The 16,110-nt window shown below is 41.8% G+C and overlaps 1 protein-coding gene across 1 annotated transcript in view; it reads left to right on the forward strand.

Annotated features, from left to right (window-relative positions):
* Nucleotides 1-16,110, forward strand: part of PTPRT (protein tyrosine phosphatase receptor type T) — a gene marked incomplete at both ends in the record, with an annotated part of 469,343 nt that overhangs the window by 395,980 nt on the left and 57,253 nt on the right. The window contains 2 exons of the mRNA XM_084271566.1: nt 1,643-1,778; nt 9,203-9,232. Coding sequence (XP_084127692.1) covers nt 1,643-1,778; nt 9,203-9,232 — 166 coding nt within the window. The remainder of the gene's footprint in view (nt 1-1,642; nt 1,779-9,202; nt 9,233-16,110) is intronic.

A 16,110-nucleotide genomic window follows, 5' to 3' on the forward strand; every position in this document is an offset into this window, starting at 1 on the left:
AAAAAGCTGAAAATTACATGTGTGTTTCCAACAGCCAGCATTTTTGCTTGGTAAATATTGTGTTTTGCTGTGGCAAACTAGATTAACATCTTAGCTGCAGGAAAAGTGAAATCGTGCTTTTATCACCGCACGCGGTGAGTGTTCTGGTTCCGCGTTCATTGTGTCACTGTTCTGTATGTGCTCTTCAGGACATGATGAGAGGAAAATATCACACTTCATTCAGGATCAGATCCTCATCCCTGGAAGTCCATCAGCTAAGGTCCTGTCAGGATAAATTGAAAGCCCTATATTCAGTCCTGTGATTTGATCGTGGTACCCTTTGGGAGTTATTCTTGCAGACACAGACCTTTGCAAACATCTGCAGTTTAATGTGTAGCAAATGGGCAAAAGAATAACCTGGTGAGGCTCTGCTGTCTTGCCAACATATGGACTTGATTGAATGTTATCTCCCCAAGCAACTGACTTCATGAATAGAAGTGATTCTGCTTTTCCTGAAGGTCAGCAATGCAGAGCTGTTAAAAGAACAAAACTTTACATACTTCTGATGACAGCACTCTGTTTTCACCTTTGATTCCCTTTTCCTACTGTGTTTAAGCTGTAGAGGAGGACTTGGCTGATTCTAACACCGAAGGTGAAACCCAGGATATAAGATTGTGATGCCATGTAACATGAATTAATTTAGCTTCATTAAATGCAATGGTGCTATTTTTAGTGGTAGTTAAGTATATCAGGAATACAGTAAAGTATTATTTAGTCTTTAGAGTAGCCACAACACCGATCTTCTGGGGCTTTCTAAATCAAGCCCAGTGGTTTAGGTGATACCTGGAAAAAAAATCTGTGCAGCATGTCGTGAGGTCAGTGAACTAAGGTGTATCAGAAGCATTGTAGTAGTCCCAGCAGCAGGGTAGAGGAGAGCATTCTGCAAGGTCCTCAGTATTTGCAGGGGCAAAAGAACCCTTGAAGTCAGATCATCACAAGGAAATAATGGAAGAAATTCTTTGCAAATAGAGTTCCTAGTTATTTTTCCTATTTAGGCTTTACTCTTAAACACACACATAAAAAAATCAACTAGAAATGATGTCTTGTCTGGGCCAAGAAAAATTCATGCATGGAATACTTCAGATGTTGTGGGGGGTGCTCTGTGTGTTGGATTACTGCTTGTAACTTGCCTAATTGTAACCATCTGTTTGCAAAGGCCAGGCCTCCGGTGTGGAGAGAAATACAATTGTGCCCTGGTTTTAGAAGAAAAGAAAAAGTTTCTGCAAGTAGTATTATGGGATATATTACTGCAAACTTTTACATTCATTATTTTGATGAGTAAGGATTGCACCTTCACTTAAACTATTTGAGGTGAAAATAACTGCTGTTAATTCTCAGAAGAGTAAATTCCCCATTACAGTATAATATGGTAAAATATTAGTGTCAGTTGCATCGCACTGGGATTTTACACCCTATTACTGCTCTGAATTATCAGTCCTTTGCCCTTATTAAAGTCAGATTTGGTTAGATGGACAATTATCTATGGTATTTTGATTGCAAATATGTTGTTAAGCTTTGAAATGAGTATTTAAAACGGATCATTGCATGATTTCCCTACAAATTCTCTTTTTATCTCCTCCTTCCTCTCCCTCCATCTTTCAAGGAGCTTCCACCCAGAATTCCAACGCAGTGGAACCAGAAAAGCAAGTTGACAGCACAGTGAAAATGGCTGGAGTTATAGCTGGTCTGCTGATGTTTGTTATTATCCTCTTGGGAGCAATGCTCACCATCAAGAGAAGGTAAGTTTCTGCTTTGCTTCCATCTTGGGCCTTCTGCTTAGACTGTTGTTACTTGAAAAGGATAAATTTGGTAGGGATGAATCATTCCTTTTGTGTTACAGGGGCAGCAGTTACTACCTATTTATATAACGCTACTGCTGAGCAGTTGTAGTCCCAGACTGCAGGTACCATATAAACAAGAAAAGAATGGTTGTTACTGCAAAGAGTTAATGATAATTAATTGAGAATTAATGAGAAGGGGTAGCTCATGAAAAAAGCATGAAGAAATACAAAGCTATGTGAGGCAGTGGAGGTGAACATGGGAGCCTCTGCAGGCAGCACAACAGTGGTCCAACAGAAGACAAGAATTTTTCCAGAATAGTCAAGAAAAATTATGTCTTAGAAGGTGACCAAGGGTCTCTTCCCAAGTGGGTCTTGATGAGACATATTTTCAAGCAACAGTTTCTTGGCAAGTGATGCATTCAGCTGGAATGTTACATCTTACTGAGGGTTAGAGTCTTTCCAAGAGTTAACCTTAGTTTATAGGGGAATGAAACTTGGAAAAATCATAATATGGAATTTGTTCATACAGTTCATGTTTGTGTCGTTTTCTTCGGGTCATTTACACTTACACTTTGAAGCAGACCATTGTATTTGCTACTACTGAAAGAGCTCCATGTTTATAGTGTGCTATACTGATTGAGAAAACCACTTAGGCAAGAGGTTTTCTTGAGAAAAGGGCTACAAAGGTGATTAAGGGACAGGAGCATCTCCCCTGTGAGGAAAGGCTGAGTGAACTGGGGCTGTTCAGCCTTAAGAAAAGAAGACTAAGAGGGGATCATATTAATGCTTATAAATATCTGAAGTGTGGGAGACAAAGGGAAACGGCCAGCCCCTTTTCAGTGTCTGTGGGGACAGGACAAGGGCCGATGGCTTCAAGTTGGAGCACAGAAAGTTCCACACGAATATGTGGAAGAACTTTTTCACAGTAAGGGTGAGGGAGCCCTGGGACAGGCTGCCCAGGGGGTGTGGAGTCTCCTTCTCTGGAGATATTCAAGACCTGTCTGGACACCGACCTGTGTGACCTGTCCTAGGGACCCTGCTTTGGCAGGGGGTTGGACTTGATGATCTCTGGAGGTCCCTTCCAACCCCTACGATTCTGTGAGTCTGTGTTTTGTACGTATTTTTACCAGTCATATTTCTGAAGTGAACCCTGCTTTATCAACAGTAATTTGATTGTAAATGAAGCAGGAGCAGCCCCTTGTCTAGGGTACAGGTAGTATTACATGTGAGAGCCTTGATGATTTTGCTTGGTCTGTTGCAGGGAGTGCAGCTTTTCAAAGCAAAGCTCTGTTCCTTTGAGATCTCTTATCTCTCTGACAAACAGTCACAGAGTTCCTGAAAATAAGAGCAGCAGTTGAATCGAAATACGATCTCCGCTCTCTTAATTCAGAGCACATGTGCAAATGGAGTAACTGCGTGCTGCGGATGATGGAGTTGCAGGGTTGTTATTCAGAAGGACTTTGAGAGGCTGGAGAAAAGGGGCTATGGCAACCTCACAAATGTCATCTCATGAGGGATGGGGTAAGCCCCTGCAACAAAACGGACAGGTTTGCAGAAAGGGACCTGGAGTTCCTGGTGGACAAGTTGAATACAAGTCATCAATGTTCCTTTGCAGCAAAGAAACTCCTGGTCTTAGCAAGAGTGTAGCCAGCAGATTGAGCAAAGTGATTATTCCCCTCTGTCTGTCATTGGTGACGTTGCTCTGGGGTTTACTGTGTCCAGTTTTGGGACCCTCAGTAGGAGAAAGGTGCTGATCTATTAGAGCAAGTCCAGAGGAGGGCTACTGAGATGATTTGGAGGTCAAGAATCTCCATCCTTGATGAAATTAAAAACTTGACTTGGACAAGGCCCTGAGGGGCTTGATTCAAAAGAAACTGGTTTAAACAGGAGGTTGGACTAGATGTCTTCAGAGTACCCTTTTCAAATGATCTCATTCTGCAAAACTGATCACACATGTACTGTGAAGTCCTCTTGAATTAACCGAAGGTGTGGGTGTTGTAGGATTTTAATCTGATTTTTGTTGTGGTCAAAATTTTCAGATTTTTGTGGACAAATGCACTTTGTAGCTACATCTAGAGACATTTTTGTTCAGTATTAAACCCAAGCAGTATAGATGTTGCTGACTCCAGTCTCCTGGGAGCTTTTAGATCTGAAAGCAGAAAAAAATAAGATACTCCCAAAGAAAAACAGAGAAAGAGTTTCAGAAAAGAAAGGGGAAAGAGTTTCTGTACAGAAACTTTTCAGAAAGAGTTTCCATTCCTGTTACCTTCCAAAAAGCTCTTTAAGAAAAGGGTTTTGACTTGAAAGGTAAAACTTGTAAGGAAAACTGTCAAGAGTAATGCCGCATCTGAACATCCTGGTGTGTTTCAGAAGCTATTAAAAGCTGATAGAATTTCTGTCCCATAAAGTATTATTATTATTATAAATCATGTATGTTGCTGGGCAGAAAACAAACAGTGATTTTTTCATGGTGACCAGGAATTCCTTATTTGAGGATGGTTTTTCTGTGGTGTGGCCTGCCAAGAGCTAAGTCAGAGGCAAGGATGCTCTTCCAAGACAATATACTTAAAATACCAAGGAGGTGGTAATACTCATAATACATGTGCATCTTGTCAAATTTTCATATTTCCAATCAAATTCATATTGCCAAACATCTTTTGCAATGAAATTGTGGGACTCTTGTTGTTAAACACTCTGATTGCTGCCAATCTGGCTTTTGTATGGGTTTGAAAACCGTCAGGAAATTTCTCAGAGGTAGTTATGGGCAAGTGTCAATCTCATTCCAATGACTGTGTTGATATGGAGATGTCTTGGTATATATCAGTGCCTCAATGTCTTTGCTTAATCTTATGTTCTCCAATGGAAAGGGGAAAAGCAGCAAAAGGCCAGGTTATCACTGTGTAGGAATCGTTACAAAAAACTGTAAAAATTTGCTTCGGATTCAGATTTATTGAGGTTTTTTGTCTTTTTTTAATGGGCTGCATATTTTATGCACAACATAAAAGTTAGAGACTGTTACATGGTTTAGTTAGCAGGTATATAAAATCACTGGATTTTAGCATTATTTTTTTCTGATGCATTTTAACTCGGAGAAGTGAATGATGGGGGGATGTGTCAAGATCTGTTCTTAGGATGTTTTGACTCTTGTGACTGCTGCAATATAAGTTGATGTATTACAGACAGAGAAACACAATTGCAGAATCAAAATTCCTCCCAGCGAAGAGCAAGTTCTAGAGGATGGAGTGAGGGTCCATTTGCTTGAGATAAAAATTCCCAAGCCAGTGCTGACCTGAGCTGGCCCTAACATGATGCATGTGTTCACCTCTGGATCTAGCCAAGTCCCAAAAGCAGCAATGATTAGTGAATTTGGGTGTGATGGCCAACGGACAGGACTTTGCTATCTCTGGCTTTGCCATAGGCTCTGTTATCCTGCACATCTTTCTTCAAAATTAAAATTAGAAAAATAGGTGAGTGGGAGTATTAGAAGTATAAATTCTCCCCTTTTTCTTCCTGGAGCTGGAAAATTACGTTTTCCTCCATGGTGTTCTCTCCCCTGTGTCAACAGGCAAAAATCACTGCAGTCTGTATCTCTTTGCCCACTTGCTGTCATTTGCAAGGTTACCCACTGGAATATACACTATTATAAGAAATAAACTGGCTCATCGACTTTAAAACCTTTTCCCATTTAGAAGCTATAAAGGAGGTTTTGGAGGCTTGCTCTCTCTAGGTCTGTGTAGCACATCCCCAGCATCGCTGACAGACCTGCTGATTGCATCAGTTCTGGGTCTCCCTTGAACAGGCACCACTGGCCACGTCCAACTGAGGCTTGGAGCTGCATATGGACAAGAGTTCCCTGAAGATGAACTTAAGCCTGCCAGGCTCATTTCATTTGTAGACTAATGCGGATTGGGACCAGCTTTTACAAAAGGAAAGGCTTTTTGGACCACAGATTGATTTGAACTTCTGGGGGAGCACAGCTGAAAGCTCACACTGCTCTGAGAGAACAGTTTAACAACAAAGTTCTCTTTCTGTTTTACACACAGAAACGTGAGGAGCTTAAGCTCTTGCATTCGATTTTTGCATTAACCTTACTTTAAAGAGAGTTCCCCTTTTGAGTTCACTAAGGCTAATGCCTCGGAGTACAACACAGGGTAGTCTTGCAAGGCAACAAACAGAAAACTAATTTAATTAGACAAACTTGAGGCATTTTCTTCAAACAGAGCTGAAAAATCTCACAATGATGTTTGTTCATGGTCCAGGGCATCATAGTTCCTTGGTAAATAGGCACAGGAGTGGATTTCCTGAATGAAACATTTTGTTAAACAGTGCAAAGAGCAAAGGAAGGAGAGAATTTAGAAGAGATGGAAACACTAAGAGGCAGTTAGTGGTTTGAGATTAGGATTAGGCAGATCATCCGAAGGTGCTCTTTGTTTCTTAGAGATGCACCAAATCAGCACACTTTTAAATTATTCACTTGCAAGGCATGAGCAAGTGTTGCCCAGTTGCTTGTATTTCAACAGGCCATATTGCAAAAACTCTAGTGACTCGCAGATTTCTCTGCTGATCTTTTATAGGGTTTAGTCAGATGCCTGAAGCTAAATTAAACCAGCCAGGATATTTATGGAGAGAAAAACTTAAGTTTGTCTTTACTTCTGTTATCTAAAAGTTTGAGTCGAACCCTAGGGTCACCTAAACTTTGGTAAAGTTTCTCTGTGCATATATGGCTGTAAAAATTATGTGTATGTATGCATATATAAATTTCTGGTTTTAATCTGAGTGTATTGCAGCATCTAAAACCAAAACCATTATCAACATTTGTTTTCTTGGTTTTGGGAAACCAGTAGCTACATGAGTTACATGTCTTCAGTCCCCATATCATCATTTGTATAGGGATGCACAAATTACTGCGACATCTGTTATAGCAGATATCTGTTATAACAGGCTATAACATAGCTTGTTAATTTATAGTTGGTGATAAGTGACCACTTCGCTAATAGCTATGTACCTTGAAACACCTAATTTTTATTGTATCAAAACATTGCTAATTCTCTGAGGAGGTTGATTGTTTTGTCCTTAATATTAATTAAATATTTGTGTGTAATAGAGCATACAGGGCCTGTTAGGAAAAACAAGGTGAAACAAGAAAAAACAAGGCATTTTCAAACTTCTTTTCTGGAGAAAATACCCTTTGACTTTGCCCCCCAAGAGGATTAGGTTTTGGTCAGTTCTGATTTCACCCAGACAGTTTTAACTCTGGTGTAATCGTGGCTTGCATTTCCCTGGAGTGAGGAATGTGACACTTTTCAGGCTTCTGCGTTTGAGCGGACAAAGCCTCTACTGACCCCTTTAAGTAGAAGACTGAATAAATAGGATCAGACAGCCTGTCATGGGTGTGCTGTAAATAAGTTCTTTAAACTGCTGTTGGTAGCAAAAGAGGAGATTTGGGGCAATGTGGGGTGTAAGATTAGTTCCTTCTATGAAAATTCAGCTCCTTCTTCTGGATTAGGATTTAGGTTGTTACCTTAAACTAATTAATTAAAACCCAAAAGCCTCTTAGTCAGGACACACTCAAGCTATAGGAGAGAGTTAACAAAGGCATATTTGCACATTCAGTGACCTGGGTCGGCATTTACAGTGGATGGCAGGCAGGGTTTTCAGGTTGTGTGATGCAGTCTATGATCAGGTCATGGTTTTAGTGATCCGTAACCGAGCAATGTTTACAGCAAGTTCTGAAATATTCCTTAGGAAGTCCTTATTTTTAGGTTGCATATTTTGGGAGAATTTGAGGTAAAGTGGCCTGTCCGATTCCGAAATGCTATCCTCCTCATGTTTGTCTTCTTTTGTTTTCTGTCCTTATGGAATAAATCTTTCTGAGCTTTCCTCTGCAGCCTTGAGGGACATGCAGCTTTTTAATGAGAACTAAGAGTCTCGTGTGATCACATACATCTGCTGGCTGAGGCTTGAAAAAAGCAGAAAGCACAGCAAGATTTTTCAGCAGAATAATTAGAGTTGATAGTGCTGAGTGAACCTTGACACTGCCAGGTCAGAGGGGTTGGTTTAACAGAGTAATTTGGGGTATCATGTGTGCTCTAATCTTCTGTGTCCTGGTGACTTTCTTCCTTTGTTTAGAGGTTCAGAGGAACTTGGAATTTCACATTGAAGCTCATTCACAATCATCACACCTTAACTGCTTCATTGAAATCCTGGGTTTCAGGAGATGATAATGTTAAATATTTTCAGGTGTACCTTGGAATCATTATTATGCAAATAGTTTGGTGTAGATGAGGAATCTGGCCAGAATGTCAGGCTTATAGCCAGGGCCACCACAGGCAAAGCATGTCCTTTCAGAGGAATCCTCTTGAGCATCTGTGAATCACTGCCCTTTGTCCGCTGTGTGCATAGCAAAGAGGGCACTTGCACAGAGAGTATCTGTGCTGCATCTGGTTTCCATGTGTTCAGAGCAACCATAACAGTGAACGCTCAAACCCCGTGTCTGTACTTGTACCTGCTTCCTAGTATTTGTGGTGCCTTCGAGGGTGGGATTTTAAAGCTGTGTAATAAGTTGGAGTATGTGTTTTGTTGGTTTTCCCTGTCCTGACCACAACTGCTGCTCTCGAGGCTCCCCTGTGCCTTGCTGTTAGGCTGTAATAACATGTGCCAGATCTGGTGTGAAACAGCCTTCTTCAGAGAAGCCTCTTTCCAATTATAAAAGGCAAAACATCACCTCTTAAGTTATAACTGATTGCCAAGACTTGGTTTGCGGCGCTGCTCGAAACAGCAAAGCGTTCTGAAGTGTATTGTTGAAAAACTGTGATAGAAAATGCTTAATCACAGTGACGCAGAAAGCTAACACATCCCCCCAGTGATCATCTATAAATATGTAGTGATGCTCGAATTGTTAATGAACTATTTGCATTTTAGAGTTTGATGAAGCTTGATTTATCATTACTCAATTTGCTCATTGTCCAAATATTCCAGAATTGTGCTGTTCTTACACTGCCACTTTCCTATTTAGTTTTATTTATATTAGTAGCTCTCAGATATTTCTTTCCTTTATAGCCAAAGGTAGGTCTCATTTACCTGTGTTGTTGACATGGCCAAGTTAAGGAAGGAAGAGATGAGGGGGTTTATTTACAGTGACAGAAGCAGAAATGGAACCCCACAGCCTGTGTTTCTTATCTCCAGTTCAGTATCCACTCCTCATGGACTAACAGCTCCTGGAAAAAAAGCATAGGAGTTGAGTAGCTCAGTACAAGAGGGAGCACAAATACTTTGTTGAAAAAAATCCCAGTGTTCATATAAATCTAATTGTGTGTTTTTCTTTTTTATTTTTGTATCTCCTTTTGGATATTTTGTTCACCTGACTGGCCGTCGATATTCAGAAGAAATGCATATTCCTACTCCTACTACCTGTAAGTACTTGGCTGGGGATGGTGTTTCTTGACCGTGCTCACCCCGTGGTAATTTTGTGCCTTGTTGTGTTGTATTCTTTTATTTTAAAGCTTGGGTTTTTTTACCATTCCATTTATCCTCATCTTCCCAGTGGCTCGTGGTTTATTTTCTCACTTTCACACTGTTGTGTTTTCCCTGTTTTGCCATTGCACCTCTAACTGTGCCTGCAAACACATCAATGTCCACAGATATGTCAGTGATGGTTTATAACTCTTCGTGTGCTAGTAGACATACAGAGTGTCCCAACTGCACCTTTTTAATTGCATGTAGCCAGACTGCAGGGAAATTCATACCTGAAAGTTGTTGTTGGGAATTTCTCAACTGTGGCTATAAGCTTTTTAAACAACCTTAAGGTTTCTCTCAACTAGGACTTGACGTTACCACAGCAAACGTCCCTGTTCCTGAAGCTGCCAGGTTCCCAGTGTCAGTTTAGACCACTGGATGATGGAGTGGTTCAGAGATTCAAATCTAAATCACCTGTCACCGGTTAATGACAATGCTGCATAACTAAGGCAGTTGTTAAGGTGCATGAAAATGCTTCATACATCAGTGCTTCCAGAGCCATCTGCTGTCTAAAGATTGAGGGGCTGGAAAGTAATCAGGGCCAAGCTGTTTCTGCCATGATAATAGTTGTCTGAGGATCAGGAGGAGGAGAAGACTGGGTCAATGATCTGAGGAAAGTGTCCTGGAGAGTTGAATTGGATACTGTTGCTGCCACCACAGAGTTGGGAGGGATGAGGAAGGCAACTGTTAGTGCAGAAAGAAATGGATCTCCCTTTAACCTCTCTCAGAAGCAGCAGCTGTATGGCTGACCTGAACCTTTCCCCCCAAAGCAGTAACCTGCTGGATTTCCCAGGGCTTTCACATCAAGAGAGGTGCCAGAAGGGCCATGTCTGCTTTGCTTGCCCCTTCTAGTCCACTACCCCCAGCAGCCTCCTCCTTTGCCTGTTCCTTCTTCGTCTCAATCTCGTGCCTTTGTCCTGTGGGCACAACTGGAAGGTGTTCAGCAAGTCAGCAAAATGAGGGCATTTATTTTCTGCCCTTAGCAGAAGTTGACAGTTTTTCCACATAAGTTGATTTCCATCCAAAGAACAGGGCAAAGGAGTTAAGTCTGAGGACCCCTATGTACCACCTCTTGGAGTGATTTTGCTTCTCAATGTCCCATCAGAAAAGACTAGGAAGAGGAACCTACCTCACTCACTAAGCGTGTGAGGAACATCAAGACGCCATGGTGAGCCTTGACTTTGCCCAGTTAGGTAACTGCATTACCTAACTGGGCATTTCTAGTTGCATTTCTTGCTACAACCTTTCCTCTTTGCATATTTCTCACGAACTTCAGCAAAGTGCCCTCTGCACTGTTGTACCGTTTTGCTTTCCTTACAACCAGGCAGCATCGCTGCCTGACAAATTCAGTCCCCAGATTTCCATTTTAATATTGTCTCTGGTCAGAATGTTCCCTGCTTTATTTTATTGTGAGGTTTGGGCATTTGAGAAGAGCCCTGTGTTGACCCTTTTTACAAATGCACAACAACATTGCTTTAAGCAGTCAGCTGAGGATTAGTCTGCTGCAAAGAAAGCCAGGGTGTCATTAAGTGGTCTCGTTGCTGTCTTGTAATGGCTTCTATGGATCAATATGTTAGATTTTTTTTTTTTTTCTCAGGGAACAGGAGAGTGACTCAGGAAAAGTGACAAACCTCTGGAGCTCACCCAAGCCTGAGATTGCCGTGAGCTTCAGCAGGAGCAGAAGTGGGTGCTTTAATGTGATGTAATAAGGCAGATGTGCATTGTACAGTGTATCACAGTAGAGCAAAGCTGAGGGTATCATCAGGCAAGCTTACGGGTGCGTAGCAGCCCTCTGGAGCACTCAGTGGAGATTTGAGCTCAGGATGCAGAAATCACATAACTCTATCTCCCCAGTACTGCACCTGATGTTTTCTTGCAGAGAGCTCATGCTTGGCTCTGTGCGTGTGGTGTCCCAGGTACCTCACTGAGCACGAGCTCTCCGAACCGGAGCATCGCTGTGGTAGAGATTACTCATAGATACTCATAGTCCATCATCAGGCTGTGCATGTCAGCACTTGGTTTCAGATTGACATTTGACCTGGTCCCTGATCTGGCAAAACCAAACCCTGTTTAGTTTTTTTTGGTTTGGCTTTTTCCCCCTGCACAATAGTCAGGGTACAAGGGATGTTCTAGTAAAGAGGGAATAAAGCAGGAGAATCTGTGAAGGAATTTACAGTGAAGCTTTCCTGAGTTTCATGTTCCAAGTTTCACATGAAATTAGATGTTTGGTTATGATTACAGATGAAAGTCTTGAATTGCTGAGGACTCTGTAATTCTTAGCCAAAGCTGATAGACATTGCTACAGTGTCATAAAAGCAGAGAGGTTTGATTATAAGCTTATTTGAAATGTTGTGAAAATCAGAGCAGCAATATGTGCATGTGTGTATTTTATTAAAAAATATAATTGGTTTCTGTGCTAGGACCTTGCATGAATGTTTTAGTCCTGAAGCAAAGGTGATCAAGTTACCAGTATTGAAAAGTGGGTTCTCAAGTAGATCTGCAGCAGACCTTTAAAAATGACCACAACAGTCTACAATGCTATGTTTGCCTCAGTTTCTGGACTTCAAGGTTGCCCTGCTTAGAGTAATTCTCATCTGCTTTCAGATAATTCCTCTCACTACTTTGTCATCCTCTCTACCATCATTTCTTCTTGGTAGGGACCAAACCAAAATCTCCCACACTGACTCTTCTAAACAGTTCTAAATGATGAGTCTATTACATGGCAACTTACAGCACAAGTAACTGGTTTTTGAAGAGACTTCTTGTAATCTCTAGAGCTCAACCTTCAGCCTCTCTCATGCTGTGCTGCTGTCCAGGACTGCACATTGCCATTCTGTACAATGGTCCAGTGCCTGCAGCTTCAGTGAAACCAGTCCAGAAGTATTCATTTATAGAAGCAACTCATTTAGCTAATTTGTGTGTACATAGTTCTGAGTAAATAGTGATGGGATATTTGTATGGCAACACTTCCTTAAAAACTTCCTACTGCATGTAGGATGAGATATTATTGTGGCTTAAAGAGAAGGCCATAAAGATCTTTCATAGAATCATGGAATTTCCTGAATTGGGACCTGTAAGGACCATCGAGTCCAACTCCTGGCTCCACACAGGCCCAGTCAAGTCAGAGCAGGGCACTGAGGGCATCATCCAGACACTTCCTGACCTCAGCCAAGCTCAGTGCTGTGACCGCTTCCCTGGGAAGCCTGTGCCAGTGCCCGACCACCATTGAAGTGGAAATACAAACCCAGCAGGCCTCTGTTCCTAACTTGCTAAATCATCATGCAGGATTGACATCCTTTACTTCAATTTACCCATTACTAAAGTGAGTTGCTTATGATGGGAATCCCTTGGACAGAAGTTGGTTTGGTGAGGGCAGGAGATGGATGAGGAATTAGGAGTTCCTGTCCCGATGCACTCATTGCATCACTGTCACCACAGTGACCTGGATCTTTTTGGAGGAGTTACTCTGTATTTACAGCGATACAAATTGCTAGCTCAGTCACACTGCGCTGCAATTTAATGCATTGTAAGATACGACGTGGGATGTAAGATAGCAACCCATGCACATCTCAGAGTTTTTAGGGGTTTTTTCTAGCTGGAGCTGTAAAACACAGACAGCAATTCGTCTGGTTTGAAGGAGATTTTGCATTTAATGACAGACGCCTCTTCTGCTGCAGTATTTCCAACTGCAGCAACCCACGTCAAGGCTTTATCATCTCCTGACCAGGAAAAGGAATGGCAATGTTTCCTTTATGTGGGTTGGGGCTTTTTTTTGCTTTGTTTTGTTTTTGTTTCTTTCTCCTGGGCTGGGTAATGTTTGCAGACTAAAATTTAATCAAGAGTCATACCAGACCAGAGAAGTATTTTTGGAAGTCCTTAGGTTCATTTATGCATTATAAGAACTCAGCCTAATGTTACTGTTAAGGAGAGGGTGTTTGATGGGCAGTGTGCTATTTTCCTTTTCCCCTGAACTGGCCGGAGTGCAGAGGACACGACTGCAGCTTAGGAAGCCTCTTTACACTCCCATCGTAATTTCATACCAATTCTAACTGTGGTGATTTCAGCCAAGAGTTTCTTTTCATAGGATAGGTTCTGTCAGAGATATTAAGCTTAATTTATAATTGCATTTTCCAAAATAACAGAGTTAGTGCTAAATTAATTTGCACCATCTGCAGGACATTTGAAAAGACATATAACATTGTTTTATTGATAGGGCTACCTCTGTATAACCACACACACATCAAAGTCTCCGTGTAGTTCCACGGATGGTGGGGTCTGCCTGCACAGGTCAGCTTGCTAAATCAAAATTTGAAGAAGAAACTGGTTTTTCTCAAAGGAAGCTGGAAAAACAGAATAGTGAACCAGTGGTTATGCCAGCCTGAGGAAAAAGCAAATTAAAATTTAAAAAAGTACTCTTTTTCTAAAGAAAAAGTGTGATTTAAAGAAAATAAGTGAGATTTTATATAGAACATGTCTGTGTGGTGACTGCAAGGCCCAGCTTTGCAGAGGGCAGTGTTTGCTGGCTGACTCTACTGGTAGATGCTTGTAATGTAAGGCTCTTACAGGCACCTGTCTTGTCTGAAGTTTATATGGTTGTCAGTACATGTCCTCCACAAAGAGCGATTGATTGGATCCAGTAAAGCTTAGAGAGCGCAGCCCTACGCTTTTCGAGATGCTGTGGTTGTATACACACAGTACAAAATATTCAGAGCATTTTCTGACTTGTGCCAGTGTTACATCACTTCCCTGTGTCAAGCAATGTTTGCTCTGTCAGTAAAAGCCCTGCGGCTGGTCCTTGCTCCTTGCTTTGCCTGTGGTGAATTCCCTGTGCTCCTGCAATAACCTGCACTGACTTGGGCTTCCCCATGGCAGGCAGAAAGGAGAAGTAAAGCTGTCTGCGCTTGCTTGTGGAGGATTTGCCCTTGTAATAGCTGAAAGGAGGAGTAAGCTGCTTCTGTGAGAGGGCCAGAGGGTATTCCTTAGCTCTGCTGAGATTACACACGGGGATGTGCCACAGGGGGTATTAAGCGGGACAGCTGGGGCATGGGCAGGAGATACCCAACTGCCAAGCTTACAAGAGCCTGTGCTGCTTGTAGCTCCTGCTCTGTGATTTAAAGACCTCTAATGACCCAGACCACATTTAGATTTACCTGCCTGGCCAGCTTGGGGGATGCACAGTCTCTATGCATGTAGTTTCCCCAAAGTTTAAAAGGAACTGTCCTTCTTTATAGCCTGGCCCAGTTACTTTTCTCCCTGCAGACAGGGAGAGCAGCTTCCCTGAGGTGTCTTTTCATATGTTTGAAGACCAATCAGCCCTATTTGATTTTTTTTTTTTCTCTAGATTAAAGCTCTGTATTTCCTTTGACTTTTGCTTGTATGTCATGTTCTCTGGATTTTCCTTGCTTGTTCTGCCTTTGTGCATGTCCCTTTGGCACAGTGCTACAGTAGAGGCCTCAGTCAGAGTGACCCGTGTCTTGAGACCACAGTGCCACTTATAATTCCTCCCTTATTTTTACACCAGCATGCAACTGTCCCTTAAATTGAGTTTGTGATCTACTATAGGTTTAGGGGACAGATCCTTTTCGATAGACCTGCTATTTAACCAGCGCTCCCAAAGGGCTTGATTGCTGCCCGCCTGAAGTTTGTGCAGATTTCATCATAAATAACATGCACACTCCTAGCAGGCAGCTGCACAGATATGTTTAAAAGGAATTGTATTTTGTAGCTTTCTTAAATTGCTTGTTGAAAATGGGGGCAATATGCAATTCTTGTCTGTGGGAGGAAATTTCATGTTTAACTTACGTGATCTATACCTAATGTCTAAATTACCGGTGCATACAAATCTACATTATAGCATATATAATCCATCCTTGTGAAACATCTAAAATTAAATCTGTCAACGTACATGTATAAGAGCTCTTTCGGAGTGGCAGTTACAGATTTAACATTCATGCATGTAAAATTGATGTAGAAAGTTAGAGAGGAGTTTGAAGCTGCTTTTAAAAAATAATCCCTGAAGTTTACCCCAACCTCTGCAAAACAGGAGTCTGATCCCACAGATACTTCTGACTGAAAATGCTGCTTGTGCTTTCTGATCAGTGCCCGCAGCAGTAAATGTTTTGTGCTCGATACTAAGTTTGCATTCCTTAACTGTTAGGAACTCCCACAATTTTAATCTAGTGCTTCAGCGTTTCATATCTGTTCTCTGATAGGAAGAGAAGTTTCAAAAATAGCTGAATCAAGCCTCCATATTATTTTTTGTTTTGCTTTTCCCCAAATTCACGCTTAGTTGAGGTTACTGCCGATAGCTTTTATCCTGGCTTTAGTTGGGTCAGCTTCAACTGCCTGATTACACAGCTGGTCTCATTTTTTATTCTGCTTTGAGCATCTTTCTGTCTCATCCCTCCTGTGTGTGCATAGTGCCTGTAAGCATCATCTCTTCGTTTACAAACCCTCTTGAACCGAAAAGGCCAACTCGGTAAACCCCATCTGTGGACTCCTGTTTTCTCCTTGGCACATTTTCCTTACACTTAAATGTAAACCAGCCATGAATATCACCTTACATTTTGACATTTCAATCTCTTCACCCTGTGTTGATTGTATCAGACTCTTTTTCCAAATACCTGCCCGTCCTTTATTTCTTCCCCTTTGCAGCTGCATAATGCATGAGACGGAAAGCGTCTTCTCAGTGCCTGGTGTCAGACTGGGGTGGGTTCGCGCTGGCGGCAGCCAGCAGCCGGCTGTGATTGACACTAATGCACTGATAGCAGTTTCA

The sequence above is a fragment of the Gallinula chloropus genome (genome assembly GCF_964237585.1).
Source record: "Gallinula chloropus genome assembly, chromosome: 16".
Classification (NCBI taxonomy): domain Eukaryota; kingdom Metazoa; phylum Chordata; class Aves; order Gruiformes; family Rallidae; genus Gallinula; species Gallinula chloropus.